At 36.8% G+C, this 26,767-nt stretch overlaps 1 protein-coding gene across 1 annotated transcript; it reads left to right on the top strand.

Moving 5' to 3' along the window:
* The first annotated feature begins 846 nt into the window (after nt 1-846).
* On the top strand, nt 847-26,454 carry LOC133775877 (cytochrome P450 2C30). The gene is made up of 9 exons (XM_062214371.1): nt 847-1,043; nt 3,282-3,444; nt 5,665-5,814; nt 16,037-16,197; nt 16,649-16,822; nt 18,411-18,552; nt 20,597-20,784; nt 23,984-24,125; nt 26,069-26,454. Exons 1-9 carry the CDS (start codon nt 876-878, stop codon nt 26,248-26,250), a joined length of 1,470 nt encoding a protein of 489 aa, XP_062070355.1. The 5' UTR covers nt 847-875; the 3' UTR covers nt 26,251-26,454.
* Nucleotides 26,455-26,767: the final 313 nt, after the last annotated feature.

Genomic DNA, 26,767 nt, shown 5'->3' with positions numbered 1-26,767 from the left:
ATAACAGAGACCAAATTTGATCATTGTTACAAGGTGATTATTCAAATCTTTGAAAATAAGCACATATTTAAATAACCCACAGCTCTTAATAAAAATTCAGCTGTTTTTGAACAATTAGAATTTAACAGACATCAAGAGAACATAATAGATTACTTTAACACATTGCTCTAACAGAGCATCAGAGTTTAATTCTATGTCAAAGAGAAGTTGAGCTTCCTGTGATCTTTTGCTGTGAGGTTTCCTTCCTTTACCTTCTTTCATATTGGTGACCATGTTTCTGTGTTTCTGTGTGTAAGACATCTTTAAGCATCTTTTGCAGGGCAGGATGAGTGGCAACAAATTCTTTCAGTTTCTGTTTGCTATGAAAAGTCTTAATTTCACCTTCATTCACAAATGAGAGCTTTGCAGGATATAGTATTCTGGGCTGGCAGTTTTTCTCTCTTAGTACCTGGGCTATGTCTCGCCATTCCCTTCTAGCTTATAGGGTTTCTGATGAGAAGTCTGCTGTGAGTCTAATTGGAGATCCTCTAAGAGTAATCTGACGTTTCTCTCTTGCACATTTTAGGATCTTTTCTTTATGTTTCACTGTGGTGAGTTTGATTACAACATGTCGTGGTGAGGATCTCTTTTGGTCATGTTTATTAGGGGTTCTATAAGCTTCCTGTACTAAGATGCCTCTGTCCTTCTCCAAACCTGGGAAATTTTCTGCTAGTATCTCACTGAAAATGCCTTCTAATCCTTTGGCCAAACGGCACTAAAGTTAACAATATTTGTCCAAAGTTCAAAAAGTGCTACATGTTTCGTAATAAGCTTTCAGGGCACTTATAAATTCCTGCAATCCCAAGGCTTCCGGTGCATTTGCACACATCACATCCATGGATCTCTTCATTGTCCTGGTGATCTGTCTTTCTTGTTTGCTTCTTGTTTCTCTGTTGAAGCAAAGCTATGCCAGAAGGAAGCTCCCGCCTGGCCCCACACCTTTCCCACTTGTTGGAAATATCCTACAGCTGGACAGGAAGAACATCAGCAAATCAATAAGCATGGTGAGTATGAGTAGTTTTCTCATGGTTGCTCCCACTGAGTGAATAAGGCATTCTATAACTAATACAATGTGGAGAGACCCAATACTTTACTGTGAAGGAACATTTTTATATGAATTATGAAAGAAGATTTTAAAGGATAGTGTTAACTGGACTCTAGCTGTGATTTGAGAATTTATACAGCTAGAAGACAATGAGATTAATTAGACAATAATTAAAATTGACAAAGGTAGGAATGTTTTGTTCCTATTTTGACCTACATCCATTTTATTGTTATTATTCTTTGACTAAACATAATGAATATTAAACTGTATGAGTAAATTTTCTAAAGCATACATTGATTTGAATTTAATGAAAGAAACAACTGAGTCAGGGATTTTCAGGCCCCTTTAAATTTGTTCAATAAATGAATCAGTTACTTATATGAACCAAGTTATTCACATGGCAGCTCCCTTCTGAAGCTCACAGGATGAATCTAAGAATTTCCTATGACAGTAGATTACCAGACTCAGTCCTGGAAGCTCCTGCTTCCTGTGCCTTGATCTCTGGATTGGAGGGACTGTGTCATTATGCACCCCATCTCCATGTTAGTTAATTGTCTGGGACAAGTTTTCAATCTTTCAGAGCTTGAATTTTTCTTTGTTAAAATGCATGTGATGACCATTTTGGTGAAAGGTTACAAGAGTAAATCATAAATTCACCAACTATTTAAAAAGTCTATTATTCACTAAGTGTTATGTTAAGGTACATACAAGGACTATGCAATGATGAGTGAAAATTAAGAGATCTTTGAATTATGGCAATCACAGTCTACAGGGTTAGCATGTATTTAAAAAGAAAATGAGCAAGATGACATAGGATTCAATGTGTTAACACAGCCATTATATAAGGAGGCCATGTAACTTGGGCGATCAGGGACACAGGTATAGTCAGCAAAGTTTACTCTGAGGAACAGAAGCTGTGCATGAGACTTGAGGAGTGAATGTGCATTAATCAGATAAAAGCCATTTTCTTCTGGTTTCAAACTGGGGGAGAATTTCTTGTTGTAGACCTTGGCTATAGACCAATGTGGTTGTATCCCAGAGAGTAAATAAAAATATACAGATAGGGCACTTTGAGTTTTTAGAGGTTAGCAGAGCCAGCAGATGTAGGTCTTGCCTGGATTTGAATACTGTTGTCATTTATCATAACAATAATTGTCTCTAATAATGTATTTAAAGGAATGTCATGCTAACATTTGCCTTATGAAGTGAAAACATTACCCTGGTTTTTTTTTTTTTAATGGAGAGGGAATTACAGAGCAGCAAAAGAAGTTGAGTTTTATGAGACCAGTGAATATTGAATTGTTCTACATATTTAGCATATCTCAACCTGAAATGACAGAAAAAGCTCAGTAATGCAATCACTAAAGGAACAAATGTTTATTTATATTTCACCTAATGATTCCAGGTGAGTGTTGCTGGGCTGCCACTCATCCATGAGATCCTTCTGAGAAATTTTTTTTTTTTTCAGTTTTCAGTTCCACTGTCCCATATCCCTAGACTATTGTTCCCAATGGCATTTTCATGGTGACAGATCTCCACACTGTCAATTCAATACATGAATAGTGGGAAGAAATAGAGGACAAGCTACGATATTTTAATGCAACAACATAGCATTAGCACATATCAATTCTACTAACATCAGAAACTAGAGATTAGTTAAACGACACCAGTTTCAAGTGAAACTATGCAATGTGCGCAATAAGAATGCCATGTTTTCCATTATTAATAAAACTTAGAGGTCTTTTGTGTTAAAAAGGAAATGTGGAAAATATATAAAGCAGGATGATTACTTGTCTACACAATAGTACATTGGGGAGATTCATCATACATATGAGTAGAGACACAAAATTTATTGTCTTTGTATGAGGGAAGGAGAAATTTGGTTCAAGTTACAGTTTACCAAAGTTAATGTAATACAATGAACAAATGCATAATATAGCCCTGTCACATAGTAGGAGCTAGGTGTAGAATAAATGTTGATGATGGAAATAACAGTAGTGTGGTAGTATATAATAATAATTACCCTTTAAGTATGCTTTTTATTCAATTAATGGTTTTAGAAGCTGAAAAGCTGGTATCTTTCATATCACAGGATGCATTTTCAGATGTGTCTTCAATAAGATTAAAATTGTTGCCATCAATTATCTACATTTCAATTCATAAATATTATTTTTTGCCTCTCCTGTTCCTTTTCCAGCTAGCAAAAGAATATGGCCCTGTGTTCACAGTGTATTTTGGTACAAAGCCCACTGTGGTGTTGCATGGATATGAAGCAGTGAAGGAGGCCCTGCTTGATCGTGGAGAGGAGTTTTCTGGCAGAGTGCCTGTCCCAGTGTTTGATAGATACGTCCAAGGAGCAGGTATATTTTAGTCTGTGAAATGTGCTTGAAGTTTTGAGTTACAGAGTTTCCAAATAGACCTAGGAATTGGGAAATCATAAGCATTCAGAGAAATTTATGAAATACACTTTTGCTTTTTAGGATAAGTGTGTGAATAATTATTCTATAAGAATCATTATTTTTGATTCCATGAATGTGACACAGTGCCCCCAGGAGGCATAATCTTCAGTAAAAGCAAGTCACTAAAAATGAATTTTCTGTGAATTTTTGGCAAAGACATATTCTTTTAAAGGATTTCTGCTTATGCTAATGACATCGAGAAATTGAGATAAAAAAAAGATTAGAAAGAAATGGCTAAATTATCTATACACCAAATATATAAAATTGTAATCAGACTAAGAAGGTCAAGATAATATTCTAGGAAGTTTGTGTTGTATGCAAGGAGGCAATATAAAGTTGGTATTGATAGATATTCCAAAGGATCAGGTATATTTTAGTCTGTGGAATCTGCTTGAGGTTTTGAGTTGCAAAGATTCCAAATGGACTTGGGAATTTGGAAGTCATAAGCATTCAGAGAAATTTATGAAATACACTTTTGGTGTTTAGGACAAATGTGTGAATAATTATTCCATAAGAATAATAATAATGAATTCCATAAATGTGACACAGTGTCCCCAGGAGGCATAGAATTCAGTAAAAGGAAGTCACTAAGATATGAGGGTTCTGTGAATTTATCACACATTTTTAAATGATTATTGCTTATACTAATGATATAAAGAGATTGAGATAAAAGACATTAGAGAGAAATGACTGAATTATCCATTCACCAAATATCTAGTTTCCTGACTCATCAATTTCAAGATAATAGTCTAGGAAACTTGTGTTGCATGCAAGGAGCCAAGATAAAATTGGTATACTTCAAGCCTTGTTTTCCACCCCTTGTAAAAAGGCGTAAGGATTATTTGACTCCAATGGAATCCAAAATTTAAAACACAGGTATGTTATGCAAAGAGGACTGTAGAGAAGCACAGGTTGAGTATGGTTTTGAACTCACATTAGAAAAAGTTTCTTCAGTTAATAAGTACCTAGACTATATCTTCCATTAGTTTTCAGTTATCCTTAAATTGCCCAACTCTAGAGGATCACTAAGGTCTGCAGAAAGAGAAATTAGTGAACATGTTCCCGTCCTCCACAAAATTCTAAGCAATGTTTTCTGGACAGTGAAATACAAATTTATTGTTTCCATATCGTTATTGATTCTAGAAATCTGACATTGCAATTTATTGGAAGTAAGACCACATTTCATGGAAGAAATTGAACAAGTAGATGGGGAATTATTAAATGAGAAGAATTATCTGTATAGAAGTGTATTCTTATTTCCTTTATTTAATTATTTGAAAATCACAAGTGGAGAGAAAGAGAGAGAGAGAGAGAGAGAGAGAGAGAGAGAGATTGAGTCTTTCCATGTGCTGATTCACTCTGCAAGTGATTACAACAGCCAGATCTGAGCCAAGCAAAATCCAGGAGTTTTACTTGAGTCTCCCACATGGGTGGTAGGACCCAAGCATGTGTGCTATCTCCACTGCTTTTCCAAAGCCATGAGCAGGGAGCTGGATCAGAAGTGGAGTAATCAGGACACAAACTGGCACCCATATGAGAGGCCATCCTTACCCATGGCATTAGCCAGTTTTTTCTTTATTTGGGGAAATGATTGTCAAGTGATTCCTTTTCTTGCAGAAGAATTGTCTCACCACTTGAGAATGCCCTTCTTTTTTAAGTTTTCCCAAAAAATCAGAAAATTATTCCCTGATAATTTAAGCCTCTGAGTTGTATCCATGTGACTTACTATCTTGTGGTGTTGGGCATCATGCTTTCCCCTCCATTCTCTTCTGCACCCTTTCCAGGAAAAAAGGGGGAAGAACTTGGTTCACAGTGCTATTTTGAGCTTTGAAGAGCTAACAAATGAAAAAGATTTCAGTAATATTCCAATTTAAGAATCCTGACAGTAGAATTCTAGATAGACTTCAGGATAGTTAGGACTTCATTGGAATTCCTGCAGCCAACACCAATAGGTGTATATAATATATATATAACTACATATATTTTTATATAGAGAGAGAATGTGTGTGAGTGTGTGTAATGGATTGTCTGTATTATTTCAGAAATACATACTCTCACACAGAATTCATGAATGTGGATCATAAGGTAACATATCTGTTTGTTTGGTTTTTGTCCTGATAGGGCTTGTTTTGAGCCATGGAGAATTATGGAAGGAGACTCGGCGTTTCACTCTCACGGTCTTGCGGGACATGGGCATGGGGAAGAAAACTATTGAGAACCGAATTCAAGAAGAAGCCTTGTGTCTGGTAGAAGCATTGAAAAAAACCAATGGTGTATATTTCTTTATATCATTAAAAGTGGTAGTTGGGTAGAGGAAATGCTATTACAGTAGTGTAAAGAAAACATATGGTAAATAAGTACAACAGAAAATTCATTTTTTACTTACATATGTGTAGTTAAGGTATAAAGGATTTGGCAATTAAACATTTTCAGGGACTAATGGTAGAGACTTGTGTATCGTCATCCTTTGGTGTGTGCTGTCATACAATTTCATCTTTTTGTGCAATTGTCAAAGGAGAAAAGAACAAGGTAAAGAGCAAATGGTGTTTAGACCAGATATGGAAGCTGCACACAAAATTACTCTCAGATCTTAGAGCTAGAAGTTTGTACTGTCATAACACCAGTAGGAGTGGTGGGAAAATTTGGTCAGTTGTGTGCACAGGAATAAGAAGAAAACATAGATTTTCATAATAAGCTAGCAGATTCACCACATTAGTTAAAAACATAAGTAAACTCTACAGTATTGTTTGTATAACATTGTAGGAGTGCAAAGTTTTCTAATGAGTAGGGTTGGAGTGTGGATGTGAATGGAGGTAAAACCTCCATTCTGTTTCACAAAAGGCTTAGATATATACACATATGTAGAAATATGCAGGGCTGGGATGTAGATAGAGGAAGAAATGTATGGACAGGAGAGCAGGCAGAGAAATGTTAAGGATCAGAAGACATGTGTGATTTCAGAGCATCAGGATTTGAATTCTTTAAGATGATCATTACCCTATAAATGCTATGATCTATACACTGAATATTTAGTGTATTTCTTGAGTAAATTTATACTACAGTCCATACAGGTTATTTCTTTCTGATTTTTTTTTCTGCTCCATCAGTATAAAATACAATTCATAGAAAACTCCAACATGTAGTTCCTTAGAATAAATTTCTGGAGATTGAGTTAGGGGTCAAAATATCTTTTTTTAATTTTGGAACTTTATCTATGATTGGAGGGAAGCTGTATCTATATAGATAACAATATGAGACATATACTATAACTATTAGTACATAATGTTATTTTTAAGTATTTGCTATAATTTATTTAAAAATGACTCTTCATTGAGATATAACTCACAAGCTAAATAATTTGTTTATTTATCAATTTCATTCCAATAATATTTTATCAGGTTATATGATCATCACTGAAATCAATTTTAGAATATTTCATGACTCAAGAAAGAAATGATATTGCCATTAACGTCCATCCCGGTTTTGTCCAATCACACACCCACCTCCTTCACATCCATGTGCAGCCCCAGGCATCACTTACCATATTCTGTCTGTATACATTCACATATTTGGATTTTCCACTTCCCGTCCTATATAAATGTATTTATGTCTCCTTTAATCCTCCACATATATCCTCTCTGCTTTTCTCCTGACCACCCACAATTCAGTTAAACTCTGTTCTATTCTCTCACTCCATGAGATTAGCTTTTAAAGTTTGCTCATGAAAGAGAGACAGTGTGGAATCTGTCTTTCTGTATATTTAACATAATGTTCTCAGGTTCATTGATTTCATAAATGACAGTATTTAACTCCATTAAATGTTGAATTATATCCTGTTACGTTGTATTTTCTTTTCCCATTAATACACTAATATTGATTCCATATATTGGTTATTCTTTTTATTGCTATAATAAACATGTGAATGTGGCTATTTCTTCAAAAAATTGATTTCCTTTTGTTTAAACAAAAAGCAAGGAAGGGATTGCTAGACGATATGGATCAAATCGTGGTTCAATTTTTTTTGCATTTCATTTTTTTCTCAACTTTTATTTATTAAATATAAATTTCCAAAGTAAAACTTTTGAATTATAGGAGCTTTTCCCACCATAACCTCCCTTCCACCCGCAACCATCCTATCTCCCAATCCCTCTCCCATGCCATTCACATCAAGATTTATTTTCAATTATCTTTATATACAGAAGATCAACTTAGTATATACTAAGTAAATATTTCAACAGTTGGCACCCACACAGACACACAAAGTATAGAGTACTGTTTGAGTAGAAGTTTTACCGTTAATTCACATAGTACAACACATTAAACAGAGATCCTACATGGTGAGCAATGTACAGTGACTCCCATTGTTCATTTAACAATTGACACTCTTATTTATGACATCAGTGATCACTCGAGGCTCTTGTTATGAGCTGCCAAGGCTATGGAAGCCTCTTGAGTTCACCAATTTTGATCTTATTTAAACAAGGCCATAGTCAAAGTGAAAGTTATCTCCTCCCTTCAGAGAAAGGTACCTCTTTCGTTGATGGCCCAATCTTTCTGCTGGGATCTCATTCACAGAGATCATTCATTTAGGTCATTTTTTTTTGCCATAGTGTCTTGGCTTTCCATGCCTGAAATACTCTCATGGGCTTTTTAGCTGGATCTGAATGCCTTAAGGGATGATTCTGAGTCCAGAGTGCTGTTTAGGACATCTGCCATTCTATGAGTCTTCTGTGTATCCCACTTCCCATGTAGGATCATTCTCTCCTTTTTAATTCTATCAATTATTATTTGCAAACACTGGTCTTATTTATGTAATCCATTTGAAATTTAATCCTATCATTATGATCAATTATGAACTTAAACTAATCACTTTAAGGAGTAAGATGGCATTCATACATGCCACCTTGATGGGATTGAATTAGAATTCCCTGTCACATTTCTAGCTCTAACATTAGGGGTAATTCTGAGTGGGCATGTGCCGAACTTTGCATCTCCTCCCTCTCTTATTCCCACTCTTATATTTAACAGGGATCCCTTTTCAGTTAATTTTAAACTCCTAAGAATAATTGTGTGTTAATTAAAGAGTTCAACCCATGGTATTAAGCAGAACAAAAAATTACTAAAAGGAATAAAATAGTAAGTTGTTCACCGACAGTCAATACAAGGGCTAATCAAGACATTATTTCTCATAGTGTCCATTTCACTTCAACAGGTTTCCTTTTTGGTGCTCAGATAGTTGTCATAATTCAGTGAGAACATATGACATTTGTTCCTTTGGGACTGACTTATTTCACACAACATGATATTTTCCAGATTCCTCCATTTTGTTGCAAATAACCGGATTTCATTTTTTTTTACTGCTGTATAGTATTCTATAGAGTACATGTCCCATAATTTATTTATCCAGTCTACTATTGATGGGCATTTGGGTTGATACCATGTCTTAGCTATTGTGAATTGAGCTGCAATAAACATTGAGGTGCAGACAGCTCTTGTATTTGCCAATTTAATTTCCTTTGGGTAAATTCCAAGGAGTGGGATGGCTGGGTTGTATGGTATAGTTATATTCAGGTTTCTGAGGAATCTCCAACTGATGTTCATAGTAGCTTTACCAGTTTACACTCCCACCAACAGTGGGTTAGTGTCTCTTTTTCCCCACATCCTTGCCAGCATCTGTTGTTGGTAGATTTCTGTATGTAAGCCATTTAACGGGGGAGAGGGAAACCTCATGTGGTTTTGATTTGCATTTCCCTGATGGCTAGTGATCCTGAACATTTTTTCATGTGTCTGCTTTCCTTTGGATTTCCTCATTTGAAAAATGTCTATTTAGGTCCTTGGCCCCATCTCTTAAATGGATTGTTTGTTTTGTTGTTGTGGAGTTTCTTGATCTCTTTGTAGATTCTGGTTATTAATCCTTTATAGGTTGCATAATTGGCAAATATTTTGTTCCCATTCTGTTGCTTGCCTCTTCACTTTCCTGACTGTTTCTTTTGCAGTACAGAAACTTCTCAATTTGATGTAATTCCAGTTGTTAATTTTGGCTTTGACTGCCTGTGCCTCCGGGGTCTTTTCCAAGAAGTATTTGCCTCTGCCTATATCTTGCAGGGTTTCTCCAATGTTCTCTAATAATTTGATGGTGTCAGGTCATAGATTTAGATCTTTAATCCAGGTTGAGTGGATTTTTGTGTAAGCTGTAAGGTAGGGGTCTTGCTTCATGCTTCTGTACTTGGGAATCCAGTTTGCACAGCACCATTTGTTGAATAGACTGTCCTTACTCCAGGAATGGGTTTTAGAGCCTTAAACAAATGTAAGTTGGCTGTAGATGTTTGGATTGATTTCTGGTGTTTCTAGTATGTTCCATTGGTCTATCCATCTGTTTCTGTACCAGTACCATGCTGTTTTGATAACTACTGCCCTGTAGTATGTCCTGAAATATGGTATTGTGATATCTCCAGCTGTTTTTGTTGTACAAGATTGCTTTAGCTATTCGAGGTCTCCTGTGTCTCCATATGAATTTCAGCATCATTTTTTACAGATCTGAGAGGAATGTCTTTGGTATTTTGATTGGTATTACATTGAATCTATAAATCGCTTTTGGGAGAATGGACATTGATTCTTCCAATCCATGAGCATGGAAGATTTTTCCATTTTTTGGTATCCTCTTCTATTTTTTTCTTTAAGGTTTTGTAATTCTCATTGTAGAGATCTTTAACGTCCTTGGTTAAGTTTATTCCAAGGTATTTGATTGTTTTTGTAGCTATTGTGAATGGGATTGATCTTAGAAGTTCTTCCTCAGCCATGGCATTGCCTGTGTATACAAAGGCTATTGATTTTTGTGCACTGATTTTATAGCCTGCTACTTTGCCAAACTCTTCTATGAGTTACAATAGTCTCTTAGTAGAGTTCTTTGGGTCCCCTAAATAAAGAATCATATCATCTGCAAAGAGGGATAGTTTGAGTTCTTCCTTCCCAATTTGGATCCCTTTAATTTCTTTTTCTTGCCTAATGGCTCTGGCTAAAACTTCCAGAACTATATTGAATAGCAATGGTAAGAGTGGGCATCCCTGTCTGGTACCAGATCTCAATGGAAGTACTTCCAACTTTTCCCCATTCAATAGGATAGGATGCTGGCTGTGGATTTTTCATAAATTGCTTTGATTTTATTGACTAATGTTCCTTCTATACCCAATTTGCTTAGGGTGTTGTATTTTATCAAATGCTTTCTCTGCATCTATTAAGATAATCATATGGGTTTTCTACCGCAGTTTGTTAATGAGGTGTATCACATTGATTGATTTGCAAACGTTGAACCATCCCTGCATACCAGGGATAAATCACCCTTAGGCTGGGTGGATGATCTTTCTGATGTGTTATTGAATTCTATTGGCCAGAATTTTATTGAGGATTTTTGCATCTATGTTCATCAGGGATATTGGTCTGTAATTCTCTTTCAATGCTGCATTTTTTTCAGGTTTAGGAATTAAGGTGGTGCTAGCTTCATAGAAAGAATTTGGAATAAGTCCCTCTTTTTTGATTGTTCTGAATAATTTGAGAAGAATTGGAGTTAGTTCTTCTTTAAATGTCTGGTAGAATTCAGCAGTGAATCCATCTGGTCCTGGGCTTTTCTTTGTTGGGAGGGCCTTTATTACTGATTCAATTTCTGACTCAGTTATGGGTCTGTTTACATTTTCTGTGTCTTCATGGCTCAATTTAGGTAGGTTGTATGTGTCCAGGAATCTATCCATTTATGACACTTTTCCCTGTTTGCTGGCATACAACTCTTTGTAGTAATTTCTGATGATTCTTTTTATTTCTGTGGTGTCTGTTGTTACATTCCCTTTTTCATCTCTGATTTTGTGGATTTGGGTCTTTTCTCTCCTTTTTTTAGTTAGTTGGGCCAATAGTGTGTCAATTTTTTTTTCTTCAAAAAATAGCTCTTTGTTTTGCTGATCTTTTGTAATGTTTTTTTTATTCAATTCTGTTATTTCTCTTCTCCTACTAGTTTTGGATCTGTTTTGCTGCAGTTTTTCTAGTCCTTGAGATGAACTGATAGCTCATCTATTTGGTGCCTTTCCAATTTCTTGATGTAGGCACCTATTGATATAAACTTTCCTCTTAACACTGTTTTCGCTGTATCCCATAAGTTTTGATATGTTGTGTTGTTATCTTCATTTACTTCCAGAAAGTTTTTGATTTCTCTTTTCATTTCTTCTATGAAAAACTGTTCATTCAGGAGCATGTTGTTCAGTTTCCATGTGTTTGCATATGCTCTAGGGATTCCTGAGTTGCTAATTTCCAGCTTCATTCCATTGTGGTCTGAGAAGATGCATGGTAAGATTTTGATTCTTTTGAACTTGCTGAAACTTGCTTTATGGCCTTATATGTGTTCAATCCTAGAGTAGGTCCCATATACTGCTGAGAAGAATGTATATTCTTTAAGTGTAGGATGAAAAGTTCTGTAGATATCTGTTAGATCCACTTGGTCTATAGTGTCGATTAAATCTGCTTTATTCTTATTGATCTTCTGTCTGGTTGATCTGTCTATTGCTGTAAGTGGAGGACTGAATCCCCCCAGTACTATTATATTGGGGTCTATGTCTCCCTTTAAGTCCCTTAACATATCCTTTAAATAGCCTGGTGCCCTGTAGTTAGGTGCATATAGGTTTATAATAGTTACATCTTCCTGTTGAATTGATCCCTTGCTCATTATCTAGTGTCCCTCTTTGTCTCTCTTAATAGTTTTGTGTTAAAGTTTATTCTCTCTGATATTAGTATGACTATGCCAGTTCTTTTTTATTTTCTTTTGGCATGGAATATTTTTTCCAACCTTTTCTTTCAGTTTGCATGCACCTTTGTTGGAAAGATGTGTTTCTTGTAAGCAGCAAATAGGTGGGTTTTGTTTTTGAATCCATTCAGCCAATCTGTGTCTTTTAACTGGAGAGTTGAGGCCATTTAGATTCAATGTGACTATTAATAAGTAGTGACTTTACCTTGCCATTTGTCCAAAGATATTTCTAATATATACTTTGAACTTCCTGTGATCTTTACTGAGAGATTTTCTTCCTTTACCTTCCTTTGTAATTTTGGCCGTGTTTCTGTGTTTCTGTGTGTAACACATCTTGAAGCACCTTTTGCAGGGCTGGAAGAGTGGTGACAAATTCTTTGAATTTCTGTTTGCTATGAAAGTTCTTTATTTCACCTTCATTCACAAATGAGAGCTTTGCAGGATATAATATTCCAGGCTGGCAGTTTTTTTCTCTTAGTACTTGGGCTATATCTCACCATTCCCTCCTAGCCTGTAGGGTTTCTGAAGAGAAGTCTGCTGTGAGTCTAGTTGGAGATCCAATAAGAGTAATCTGACATTTCTCTCTTACACATTTTAGAATCTTTTCTTTATGTTTCATTGTGGTGAGTTTGATTACAACGTGTCGTGGTGAGGATCTCTTCTGGTCATGTTTATTGGGAGTTCTATGTGCTTTCTGTACTTGGATGTCTCTTTCTGTCTCCAAACCTGGGAAATTTTCTGCTAGTATTTCACTAATAAGGCCTTCTAATGGTGATTCTATTTTTAATTGTTGAGAACCACTATACTGTTGTCTATAATGACAATTCTGGCTTGAAGTAAAAGAGGATGCTGAAGATTCGCTGTTGAGGTTCATGACAAATCATGTTATTATATTGTCATCTGTATCTCCCTTCAGATTCAATAATATTTGTTTTATGTCTCTGAGTTTTCCAGCATTGGATTAATATTTATGTAGAAACTGTTGTGCCTTTTTGCTAGATTGACCACTATTTCATCTAATGATGGTCTATTTATGTCTTTTCAAAATGGTTTTGTTTTAAAACCCACTTTTTTTAAAAAAGATTTTATTTTATTTATTTGAGTGGTAAAGTTACAGACAGAAGAGAAGCAGAGAGAAAATCTACCATTTGCTGGTTCACTCCCCTAACGGCTGCAATGGCCAGATCTCAGGCAATATGAACTCAGAAGCCATGAGCTTCTGCCAGGTGCTTTCCCAGGCCACAGCGGAGAGCTGGATCAGACGAGCCAGGACACAAACCAATGCCCATAAGGATTGCTGGTCCCACAGGCAGAGGCTTAGCCTACTAAGCCAGAGTGGCATCCCAGAAACCCAGTTTTTAAGTTATACCCATGAGAGATGATGTGTGATGTTCTCCTTTATTTATTTGGTTTATTTTATCTAACATTGCCATCTTCAGTTCCATTCATTTTGCTTCAAAAGTCCAGATACATTTTTTAAAGACAAATATTTCATTTTGTATATATAACACATTTTCTCTGTCCATTCATCTGCCAATGTATACCTACATTGAGTTCATATCTTGTCTGTTGTGGACAGTGTAAAAAGGACGTGGACGTTTGGAGACCTGTTACATATGCTGATTCATTAACTAGACATATACTGAGAAGAGAATAGCTGTATCATATGGTGGATACATTTTTAGCGTTTTGAGGAACCCTCCCAATGACGGTCTTACAATATCTGGTTCACCAGTAGTGGGTAAGTGTTCCCATTCCTCACATCCTTTGCAGCAGTTGCTATTTTTGTCTTTTTGATATTAGTCACCTGACTGAAATGACATGATATCTGATTGTATATTTAATATGCATTCTCTAATAAGTAGAGATACTCAACACTTTTTCATGTACTTATATCCTTTTTATAATTCTCCTGTGAAATATCTATTGAGATCCTCTGTCCTTTTGTTAAGGGGACTGTTTGTTCTTTGCAGTTTAAGTCTGATTGTTGCTGAGAATTTGGAGTTCTTTATGTGTTCTGCCTATTAATCCTTGTTCAAATGAGTAATTTCCAAATATTTTCTCCAATTCTGTTGTTTGAGTCTTCATTGTGTTGATTGCTTCCTTAGCTGGCCTTGGTTTCTTAGTTTGATATGGTCCAATATGTCTATTTATGCTTTTGTTGCCTGTGCTTTGTGAGTGTTACCAGAAAGTTATTGGCTATGCTGAATTCTTGAAGTTCCCAATATATTTTCTTCTGGGAAATTCATTGTTTCATATGTTATATTTAGAGTTTGGATTCACTGTGTGTTGATTTGTGTAGAGCAACAGGTGGGGTTGCTCCTAGTTTCAACTTCTGCATATGGATATCAGTTGTCCCAGATTGCTTATTCAAGAGCATATCTTTGCTGGCGTGTATTTTTGGGAAACTTTTAGGTATAATTAGGTGTCTTTAAAGATTGGATTCTTTCCTAGAATTTTTATTGTCTTCTTTTTGCCTGTTGGTGTGTCTGCACTATGAGAGTGATTGGTTATCATAGATTTGTGGTATTTCTTGAAATTGGATATTGGGATTCCGGTAGCTTTGTTGTTTTTACTCAAGATTGACTATTTGGATAATTTTGTATCTATTTAAATTTTATAATTGTTTTTCTTAGTTCAGGAAAAAATGGTATGGGCATTTTGATCTAATTATGCTGAATCTGTAAATAACTTTGAGTAACATGGGTATTTCAACTATGTTAATTCTTCCAACCTGTGAACATGGGAGAACTTTTCATTTTTCTGTCTCCTTTATTTTCTTTCATCAAAGTTTATCATTTTCACAGTAAAGGGCATGAACTTCTTTGGTTATATTTATACCTAAGTATTGCAAAACTTCTGTAGAACTCTGAAATTCTTTGATTAGGGCATCTTTTGCTATATTCCATGCTCGCTTTCTTTTTTTTTTTTTTTTTTTTTTTTTTTTTTTTTTTGACAGGCAGAGTGGACAGTGAGAGAGAGAGAGAGACAGAGAGAAAGGTCTTCCTTTTCCATTGGTTCACCCCTCAATGGCTGCTATTCTTTTACATTAGGACACAGTATTGCTTTTCCTGCTAGCATGTAACATTTCTGTTAGAAAACTTGTGTTAAAGTAATGGGGCTTCCAAAAAGGTGACATGATTCTTTCCCAATAAGATTTTAGAGTGACCTCACTGTTTTTGACTTCTGAGAGTTTGATTCTCAGGCGTAATGCTGGTCATATGTATTGGGATGCTATAGGCCTCTTGTATTTGGAGTCTGTGTTTTTCCCAGCAGTGGGAAGCTTTCTGTTACCCCTTGGATCAGTTTTCTGTTCCTACTCTTTTCTTTTATTCCTAACAGATTCCACAAATGCAAATATTTGTTCATTTTATTGTTCAGTTTTCTATGTGCATATGAGCGAGAATCCAGGCTGAGACCTACATTCAAAATATTAAAGGAATTTTTAAATTATTTTTTTCTCACTTTTTTCCTTGTTGTTTATTAGAAAATATGGAAAATGATACAAAACAAACTAACATTTGGGAAAAAATAACAAATAAAATGGAATGAACTAGATTGTTTTCATTAAGAAATTTTAATTTTGTTTTATGAAAGTGGAGTTTATGTTTATAACATGTTCAAGCAATCAGGCTTTCAGTTACTTTATACAGTCCGTTTAAGAACTGCATAAAAAACGCATTCTCACTTCTACTCTGTTTCCCTTAGCGTCTCCCTGCGATCCTTCTTCACTTCTCTTCTGTGTTCCCTGCAACGTGATCTGCTCCATCATCTTCCAGAATCGTTTTGACTACAGTGATCAGACATTTCAAACGCTGGTGAAGCATTTTCTTGACAGCATCAGACTTTCTAATACTCCTTGGATACAGGTAAGCTCAAGGTTCACTTTAACTGAAAAATAGTTTTCTAGCAAATCTTTTATCCATTCTCCTATCCCATTGAAAGTACTCAATGGAATATTTTCAAAATTACTACTTATAACCTATCAGTGGGTTATAAAGTTAACATAATGTATAGAAGTAAGATATAGAAAAATTAAACAATTTAAGTAGAAGAAAATTATATTTTCAAATTTCATTTATAATATTTTATAAAAAGCTCATATTTTATTATTAATTTGGTTAAAAGGCAGAGACAGAAAGAGAAATGTAAAAAATTCAACAGAGACAGAGATAGATCTTCCACCCACTAATTCAGAAGGGAAGCAAGTCCTAGTCTTTCTTATCATCTCAGAATTTAAAAAGAGTATGGAAACCTAGTAAAGAGTCTTCCAATTTTGTTTCTTGAGTGAGTTAATGAACGATTCTTTTCCTCTTTCAGCTCTACAATACTTTTCCAATTTTACATTATCTCCCAGGAAGTCATCATGAGCTATTTAAAGTCTTTAATGACCAAATTAAGTTTTTTTTGGAGAAAATACAAGAACATCAAGAATCTCTGGACCACAATAACCCTCGAGACTTTATTGACTATTTACTGGTTAAAATGGAAAAGGTATAATGTGACTATAAATTGCTACTTCACTGATGTATACGACATAACACAGGAATTAGCTTTGTTTTTTTTCTGGTGAAACTGAGGTATTCAAACAAATGCTCCTTCGTTAAGGTGTGTCATTTCTTGTGCAAGGCATTCTGAATGTCTTAAAGATTTATATATTTATTTGAAAGTCAGAGTTACATGGAGAGAGAAGGAGAGGCAGAGAGAGAGAAAAGACTTCCATACCCTGGTTTAGGGTGCAACGGCCAGAGCTGCGCTGATCCGAGGTCAGGAACCAGGAGCTTCTTCAGGGTCTCCCACTCAGGTGCAGGGGCCCAAGGACTTGGGCCATCTTTACTGCTTTTCCAGGCTGTGGTAGAGCGCTGAATCAGAAGTGGAGCATCTGGGACTTGAACCGGCACCCATATGGGATGCTGGCACTGCTGGCAGTGGCTTTACCTGCTATGACACAGCGCAGGCTCCAGTGTTGAGGTATTTTTTAATTCTCATGGAAAAAAACTTAGAAAGTGTTATAATGGGGGCTGGCACTGTGGTGCAGCTGGTTAAAGCCCTGGCCTGAAGCACTGGTATCCCATAAGCATGCTGGCTCTAGTCCTGGCTGTTCTCTTCCAATCCAGCTCTCTGCTGTAGCCTGGGAAAACAGTAGGAGATGACCCAAATCCTTGGGCCCCTGCACCCACGTGGGAGACTTGGAAGAAGCTCCTGGTTCCTGGCTTTGGATTGGTGCAGCTCCGGCTCTTGCAGCCATTTGGGGAGTGAACCAGCGGATGGAAGACCTCTCTCTGACTCTCTCTCTCTCTATCCCCTTCTGTCTGTAACTCTGTCTTTCAAATAAATAAAATAAATCTTTAAAAAAAAGAAAGTGTTATAGTGACTGTTATTTAGGGACAAATTGAAACACACAAACAGACCTAGATGCATATGTGCGTGTGTGTGTCTGTGTGTGTAGACATATATATATAATTTACTGACTGGTCATAATTATCCTTGCCTATAAAATAGATTCCATTATTTGTACAGGTAACAAAGGAAGAAACGTAAAATGTACAGGAATCTAGTAAGTCTTCCCTCTGTAAACACTACAGGAGATCTTCACATGTGTAGTTCTATGGTTTAGTCATCAAGGAAGATGAAATTGGTCCAGGGAATAAGTACATTGAGGAAATGTGTAGAACTTTCACAGGCCTTCTTTGATAAACAGTGTTATAGGTAATGATGGATGAGGTTAGGAACAGTGTTGTAGTAAATAGTCAGTGATTCTAGAGACCAAAAGAGAAAAGTACAGATGACGGAACAGATAAGAGAAGTCATGTGAACACTGCGTAGCTGTGAGCAACTAAATGCAACAAGTGCTTGAAAGAACTGAAGAGGTGAATGATTTCCTCTAATATGTGAGAAAATGAGTCATCAGAAAGGAATTAGAGCTTTGATTATATTTGATTATATTTTAGCAGTTTGAATAATTCCAACAATCATCTACATCATTCTGTACTGTCTAGCTTACTTTGCAGAATTCCTATGTGATGTTGAATTATTTTATGTTACCTCAATTCATCATGTATTTTTAACACATCTTTCTCAGGAAAAACACAACAAACAGTCTCAATTTACCATGCACCATTTGGTCATCACCATATGGGATGTGTTTGATGCAGGAACACAGACAACAAGTACCACAATGAAATTTGGACTCCTGCTCCTTTTGAAGCATCCTGAGATTGCAGGTTTGTAGGATCATAGAGGAAGGGCAGATGAGCTTCTAGGTAACAAATGGAAGACAACACTCATAACCATTCTGCCATTTATCTGTCATGACCTAGAACAGAAATTTTTCCATCACTAGTACATCTTCCTATGATTGGATGAATAAAATCAAATTAGGCAATAGGATTAAAGGAGAATGGATTCTTAGAATTGTATTTAATAACTACATTAAAAATTTTATTTTACTACTAATAATAAAGAATCAAAGAAATAATTTAAACTACATTTTAAAAGGTCTGTGGGTGGGTGGGTTCGGCTGGTGTTGTGGCTCACTTGGTTAATCCTCCGCCTGAGGCGCCAGCATCCCATATGGGTGCCGGGTTCTAGTCCTGGTTGCTCCTCTTCCAGTCCAGCTCTCTGCTGTGGCTCAGGAAGGCAGTGGAAGACAGCCCAGGTGCTTGGGCCCCTGCACCTGCATGGGAGACCAGGAGGAAGCACCTGGCTCCTGGCTTCAGATCGGCACAGTGCTGGCTGTAGCGGCCATTTGGGGGGTGAACCAACGGAAGGAAGACCTTTCTATCTCTCTCTCTCTCTCACTGTCTAACTCTGCCTGTCAAAAAAAAAAAGGTCTATGGGTGAAAACTAGAAATAGAATATTACATTGCTTTCAAAATATTGTATCTTCTGCATATTGCAAAATTTGCTATTGTCATATTTCCCCTTCCCTTCCATTTTCATGCTCCATGCTCACATATAGTTTGCCTCCTCCTTTTCTGTCTTAAGCCCTACTGTGCCTATTCCACTGAGCACTCTGATTTTACCAGTGCTTCCTGACCACTTTATATAATAACTCTTGTAGGTAAAACTATAACTTCTCAAATGAGAAGATGAAATTAAACATTGGTCAGAATTTCCCAATTCTTCCTTTTTTAAATATTGACCAAACCTTGGAATTATCACATAGTCCAATGCAAAGGCACATTCTCAGCTAGCAGACAAATAATCTTTAACAAAAGTAGCCAAATGGCATTGGTTCTTTGGAACATGGGTTATAGACTCTAACAGAAGTGGCCTCAGATTCTGACTCAAACAGGAGTTAGCTCTGAGACATTAGACTCATGGCTATTTGCCTTCTCTGTTTAGGCATTTAATAGAGGAAAGATCACTTTCTTCCTACAAGTGTTTGGAAACACAAAATAATACCTACCACATAGACTATCTTGAGGATCTAAAAAAGTAATATAATGAATGGTGCAGCATCTACATTATATATTACATTTTTAAATTTTTTAAAAGAGTTATTTATTTTATTTGAAAGTAGAGTTAGAGAAAGAGAGAGGGTAAGGGGGAGAGAGAGAGAGAGAAAGCACCAGCCAAGGGAAGGAGAGATACTCTACCCACTGGCTATCTCCCCAAAAGTCTTCAAGCTTAAAAAAAAAGAAGAAGCTTGAATTCCATCTGGGTCTCTCAAGTTAGTGGCAGGGACCTGAGCCCTTGGACCATCTCTGACTTTTTTCTCAGGTGCATTAGCAGGGAACTGGATGAGAAGTGCACTAGCTGGGCCCTGAACCAGGCCCCTCTGTATGCCTGCAACACTGACACCAGCATTACCTGAAATGTCACAATGCTGCCCTTCATATGTTACTTTTTATATAAAATTTATATTCTACCTTCTTTTGATTGCTAATTAAAATCTTTAATAGATGACATAGCAATTCTCATTATGTTGGAATACATTCATTTAAAATAAAAAATGGCATACACAGTGATTTTATTTATCGGTTTTTAGAGTCAACAAGATGCCAGATTCCTGATTGTTAAGGTAAATTAATCCAGACACGGCATTTGAGTTGAAAAGTAAATTTCAAAATAAATTTGTTGTATATATGCAGATCAAAATCTCTCATGAACTTCTAATCTATCCAAGAAACTAAAAGTCTGTCATTATGTCCCTTAGGGAGTTGATTATTTATAATTTCCTCATGTATATAACTCATGCCAAATTCTGACAGTGATTAAAGTATTAAATGAAGCTGTCTTTACATATGATTTTGGCCATGACAGATAAAGTCCGGGAGGAGATCGAGCGTGTGATTGGCAGACACCGGAGCCCCTGCATGCAGGACAGGAGCCGCATGCCCTACACGGATGCTGTGATACATGAGATCCAGAGATACGTTGACCTGGTCCCCAATAATGCACCCCATGCAGTGACTCGGGACACCCAGTTCCGAGGATACCTCATTCCAAAGGTGAGAGACATGTCGTCTATTCTGCACACTAGGAATCTTAGGCGATCCTACATCATGAAATTATAAAATATAAAGCCTTACATGATTATGTCACAAACATGTCTCGGGCATCTCACCCTGTGACCACATGCTATGTTCCTTTCAATGTGTTGACACAATGTTCTAAATAAACAGTGCTTAGAATTCCAGAGGCTTTTCAGTACATACATGGCATGGCTGCATTTGTGCTTAGTCTTTGACTAGGCTATTGTACATGGTTTATTACTTCTACCAATCAATGAGTAACCTATATATAGTCCCACCTCCCTCCATACGCTGAGTTTCCCTTAATTGAGAAATGTGCAGTTCAGTAGTCTCCTGCTTTCCTGCTTACATGTGGGCTACTAATCACTACAGGAAAAGACCATGTAAATCAGCAAGTATGTAGTATTATCCACAAAATGTATTTCAGGTTGTAGCTGATAACCATGCAGTACAAACTAAAACAACTTCCTTCACCATACTCCAACATGATCTTACCAACACTAAACTGTCCTCAATCTTCCAACTCTCCATCATCTCTTCCTCAGTAATATGTCTTCCTCTAGACAGAGAAAATCAAAACCACTGCAAAGGAACTCCTGTGATGTCCTTCAATGGGATCTCCACTCTTAGCAACAACCACATCCTTTACATTTTCTTTCATGTGTCTAGTGAAAGACTGATTCTCCTTTGACCTAAAGTAAACCTTTTGCCCTTGCACTTGATTGCTCCAGTGCCTTCTTCAAAGAGCAATTTCTTCTTCCTTCTTAGTCTTCAAGCTCTCCCTCATTCCTGGCAACATTCCATCAGCATTTGAACATGGTCAATTCTCATCTGTCATCAGCTTAAAGTTATCTCATCCCTATTCTCAAATACCATAAATGGAAATTATTTATACGTATTTAAATATCTTTAATTAATATTTTTGACACCAACCCATTGAGAAAAATCTTGTGTTATAGTGACATTTTTTCCTGAAGGACACAGTTGATATCCATGTGATTAAATCAGTGAACGCTTTCCATGCATGGTTTTCCTTCCTACCATTTAATATTCCTAGGAATGACTTCCCATGGGATACACTCATGTCCCACATTAGTAAAATAGCAATCATTTAGTTTTCCTCCTAACATGCTAGAATTCATTCTCTCTACTCTTCATTCTTCAAAACCTCAGTTACCATTGTGTATATTCTACAACGGCTGGAGACTTTCATCTCCTTGAAATGCCTTCATATTACCTTAATGCTCTGGGGCATAACCATTATTTTGGCAAGTGACAAATTTTTTTCAGATTTTGGTCTTAGAGTTTTGCTGGCTTTATAGACTGTTTCCCTCCTCAGTGTTTTCTGAAAGTGTCAATGTGAAATCTCATTTTGGGTTTTTTCCTTTCAGTGAATGTTGGAGTTCACTCACGCATGTCTAATTGAAGGGCTCTCCAGAGATTGGGAGGAGTTCATGTGGACAATTTATGGCTGCATTCATGAATTTTTTGGGGGGATTGATTTCCTCTCTTTTCCACTCTGAGGGGATTGTATTCTTGAGTATATTATCTGGATCTACAGTCCGTTGAGACTGATGGTTTATAGCCATGTATGAGTTAACTGATATTTTCATTCCTCCAGTCTATGCTAAAGATAAAACTAGGAAAATTGAAAACTCAGCCAGAACCATCTCCTTTTTCCAGATGACTTTTGTGCTCCACAAATTTGATGTCTCTGGCTGCCCACCAGTTGTTCTCTAACAGGAGCTTTCATCCATTGCCCTTTGCATGTCTCTACGTTGGCCCACATTTTCTCTAACAGTCTCTGCTGAACTAATCCCACCCAGGAAATTTTAATTTTAATCTGTTCTTTTCAATTCTAGATTTACTGTTTTATAGCTTTAATTTTTTCTGCTATTTCTTATCTCCTTCTTTGATTTTCATTTAGAATACTAGTTTATATTCATATCTTCTTTAAATTTCCACACCTAGTGTGCCTTGGGCCTATTACAATATATGGGTTTTGTGAATAAGGGGGAGTCACATTATTCCTGATTCACATTCAGGATAATCCTAGTGTATGATGAATATCGTTTGATCTTGTGGGGAGTCTGGATTATCCTGTCTTCTTTTAAATGTCATTGATTTTTATTTGAGCTGGAATTTAAATGACTGAGAGTTTTTTTGTCTATTAATTCTACCATTATATTCTTTTATTTTTTTATTCTGTTAAGCTTAAAACAATACTGTGGCATTTGGAGTTAATTGTAACGTTGCATTTAGTCTTTGGATATGGCCTCAGTTCAGCTGGGTTCCTTGGTCGGAATTTTGGTTTTCACGGGTCATAAAAGGTTGTAACCTTTCATAAGAATACATGACAATTACATTGAAATGGCACAGTAGACAGAGGATATGGAAGGTTCTTGCCAATTAGATTTTCTACTGTTTGACTTTTTAATAATATGAAATATTTCTGCTTTAGTACAAGCTGTATAGTGAGTCTGAACCTTTCCCAAGTCTGTAATGTAGGAGATTACTGTCTTTTGATGAGGAGGAGCAGCACAAGCTAGTGCTACCATTCATCCATGCAATCCTGAGGGCAAACATCCCACACTCTACATTGTACTGTGCTGTGAGATTATGTCCACTAGGTTCAGTATATTAAAGACATCAATGATTAAGTAACATTTTCCACATATCATAAGTTCATTGGGACACAGGATCTCAAAAACTTAATGAGTATCTGTGCTAATTAGTTTCCCAGGATAGTAGAGATATGCAGGTATTTCAAGAATATGGCCAGTAATATTCTGAGTTATGAAGAGGACCTCATCCTTACTTGTAAAAATAATGACCTGATTTTCAGAGACATCAGTACTGTTTTTTCTACTTATTTATCAAGAGCGAAAGCATCAACTGATCTTTGTTGCTGTTCTCTAAGTATGTCCTGGTGTCACATTACAAATTTATAGAGATAGATTCCAAGACAATGAACAGTGTCCAACACAGGATCCTACATGATTTAAGACCTGTTAGTTTGGACACTATTATATTCTGTCTGTCAAGAGGCAAAGAATCTCTCCTTACTGTGTTTATTTCATATCATATATAAAACAAAGAGATTACATGAAATTTTGCTCATGTTATTCCATGTTCTCTATTTATAATCCTTGTTATTTGTGTCTCTTTTTAACAGGGCACACACATATTGCCATCTCTGACTTCTGTCCTCTATGATGAGAAAGAGTTTCCTAACCCTGAGAAATTTGATCCTGGACACTTCTTGGATGCAAGTGGCAACTTCAAGAAGAGTGATTACTTCCTGCCTTTCTCTATAGGCAAGCAAGCTTCCTTTACATAGCACCACAATGGTCAAGTGAGATGAGGATGGGCTGTGGGTGTGGATTCCTCTGCACTGAGGGATTGCCTTTTGAGTGAGGGTGGAGGCGTCACTCACAAGGTCGAAATTATTTCTTGGAATGCAGGCAGCACTCACAGCTTCTGCTTCTGGAGGGATAGATGGTAGAATTCCCATTCCAATAAGGCTCTTCTCCTCAGCTCTGAGCAGCCAACACACTCAATAAACTTAACTGAGCATATCCATTTTGCAATCCCATGCCCACATTCAATTGTAGGAATGTGAATGGGAAGCAACTGCTCAGTGTAAGAAAGAGAAATTCACAGATTATGAGACTCAAGTGTGAGGAATTTGCTGGAGACTACGATGGGGTCTCAGAGAACCCAGCTCCAGACTATTACTAATATTGCAGTAGGTAACAGAGATATTTGTGGTGCAGAGAAACTGTCTTCCAGGAAATAAGTGTTGAACCTCTTCTCTAAATTTGTTAGAGATTCAGGAAGAAACTGAGGGCACAGTTAAATCTAGTCAGTTGAATGAAGACATTGTTTCCACAGATGTGGGCAGAACTGAAGTAAGCAAATGTGGAAAGGCAGTGAGAACCAACTCCATCAGTTAGATGTTCCCATCCTAGTTCTATAGGGACAAGCAAAGGAGCATTGTCCAGGAACCAGGATGATCCATTAGCCAAGAGGGGTATAAGCCTCTGAAGGATAGGAATACAGACACTGCCCAAACTGAGATGGCAAAGTGGGATTTATAGGGTAAACACTATGACCATATCAGGATTTGAGTTTCCTAATTTATTCCTAGTCCAGAAGGGAAGTAACATCTGGCTAAGACAATCTAGAGGAGTGTGTCTGCTGTGAACAGAAAAGCTAAACTGACAGACAGGGAGACTCTGGAGAGAGACTGAATGGAGAATTTTCAGTACTATCTAAAGGAGAAGTAGTAGGCATCGTGGAGGGTGAAGAACGTTTCCTAAATAAGTTACTAAACAAGGACAGAATTAAGACATTTCTCTTGACTGGGCAAATACAAATTGCTATTGAGCTCCCCTCATATTGTGGTCCCAGGATTGTACTATGCTCATGTATGATCTCAAACAAGCCATTGCTGTTCCATGACTTATCTGATTTCCAGCAATTGCAGCCAGACCTGCTTTTCTCCTGATACCTTGCTATGATCACAAGATCTGAAGCTTTACTTAAGAACTTGTATCCATGTGTTAGAGCCAGATTAGTTACGTTAATAGTGTACAAAGTTCACCATATTATAGACATTAATGAATCTGTTGAAAATTGATGATACAGTGAATTGTATATTGTGGGTGCATCAAAAAGGTTGTAATGGAATCCAAGTTCTTGGAGCTGAATCCAGATGAATTTGGAGACTCAACAGGCAGAACACAGAGAACAGTTTTCCTATCAGAGGCAATACATCCCATATTGATGTACTTGGGTTTGAATCCATGCTGTGTTCCTGATTCCAGAGAGAAACATAAATTAGCCAGACTTTTGGGAGAAAAGTGAGTAGTGGGAAACTGCTTGGTATTGAGAACTACAAGGAAGGAGTTGAAGGGGATGAGCTTTGTTTTAAGATTTGGGGAAATTAGGGCAGTTTTATATTCTCTATCCAAAAATTAATTTGGATATGTGAGGTCTATGTGCCACTTATGATTGTATGTGAGTGTCTGTGTAGAAAACATCATTGGCAAGCCTGAGTACATAGTTCTAATGTGAATGCACAGAAATACCTTTTTCTAGAACACACAAACATTAACATGTGCTGAGGAAATGAAGGAAAGTAGGTTCATGTATAACTTGAAAGAGCCATCAGGTTCATCTGCTGTTTCTGAACTTTCAGAAACTCCAAAGTTATTTATGCCACAGTTTGAATAATTAATGTGTGTGTCATTTTTAGGAAAAAGAGCTTGTGCTGGAGAGGGCCTGGCCCGCATGGAGCTGTTCTTACTCCTGACCACCATCTTGCAGCATTTTACCCTGAAGCCTCTGGTTGATCCAAAGGATATTGATCCCACCCCAGTGGATAATGGGTTTTTCTCTGTCCCACCCTCCTATGAGCTGTGTTTTGTTCCAGTCTGAAGAAAGCACTGGAATCCCTCTGAGCAACACAGATGGTTTCAGGCATGTGTGTCACCTGTTGCCCACCCAGTCCTTACTAACAAGAATCCAATCTCTGAGCCCTGTGTCTTCTCATGTTTCCTGTCCTTCAAACTCCATTTTAAATTTCTCTAATGGAAGAAAGCTCATTGTTTCATCACCAATAAAATTATTTCTGTAAAACAACCCAGAATTTTTAAGTTCCATTTCATCAGTGGTATGTACCTAATGGAAACACATTATAAATGCCAACTTTATGTTATTAAAATTAAGAATGAGGAAGTTTTTAGCACAATGGTTAAGTTGCCTCTTGGACACCCACATCCCATATTGATGTACTTGGGTTTGAATCCATGCTGTGTTCCTGATTCCAGATTCTGGGTGATTTGTGCCCTGTGAAGGAGCAGGTAAAAGCCCAGTGGTTTCAGTCCCTGACACCCTCACAAGAGAAGCCAAATGAGCTCCTGGCTCCTGTTTTAGCCTTCTCTGAGCCCTAGTT

This window comes from Lepus europaeus, chromosome 17, assembly GCF_033115175.1.
Source record: "Lepus europaeus isolate LE1 chromosome 17, mLepTim1.pri, whole genome shotgun sequence".
Classification (NCBI taxonomy): domain Eukaryota; kingdom Metazoa; phylum Chordata; class Mammalia; order Lagomorpha; family Leporidae; genus Lepus; species Lepus europaeus.
The sequence above is the reverse complement of the archived record's forward strand: the minus strand, read 5'-3'. Positions and strand labels throughout refer to the sequence as shown.

Bases quoted from the DNA above. Each gene is read 5' to 3' on its own strand.
- LOC133775877 (XM_062214371.1), top strand. From the start codon at position 876: ATGGATCTCTTCATTGTCCTGGTGATCTGTCTTTCTTGTTTGCTTCTT. The intron at 16,823-18,410 runs GTATAATGTGAC...CATCTTTCTCAG, and splicing joins TACTGGTTAAAATGGAAAAG to GAAAAACACAACAAACAGTC. The intron at 18,553-20,596 runs GTTTGTAGGATC...TGGCCATGACAG, and splicing joins GAAGCATCCTGAGATTGCAG to ATAAAGTCCGGGAGGAGATC.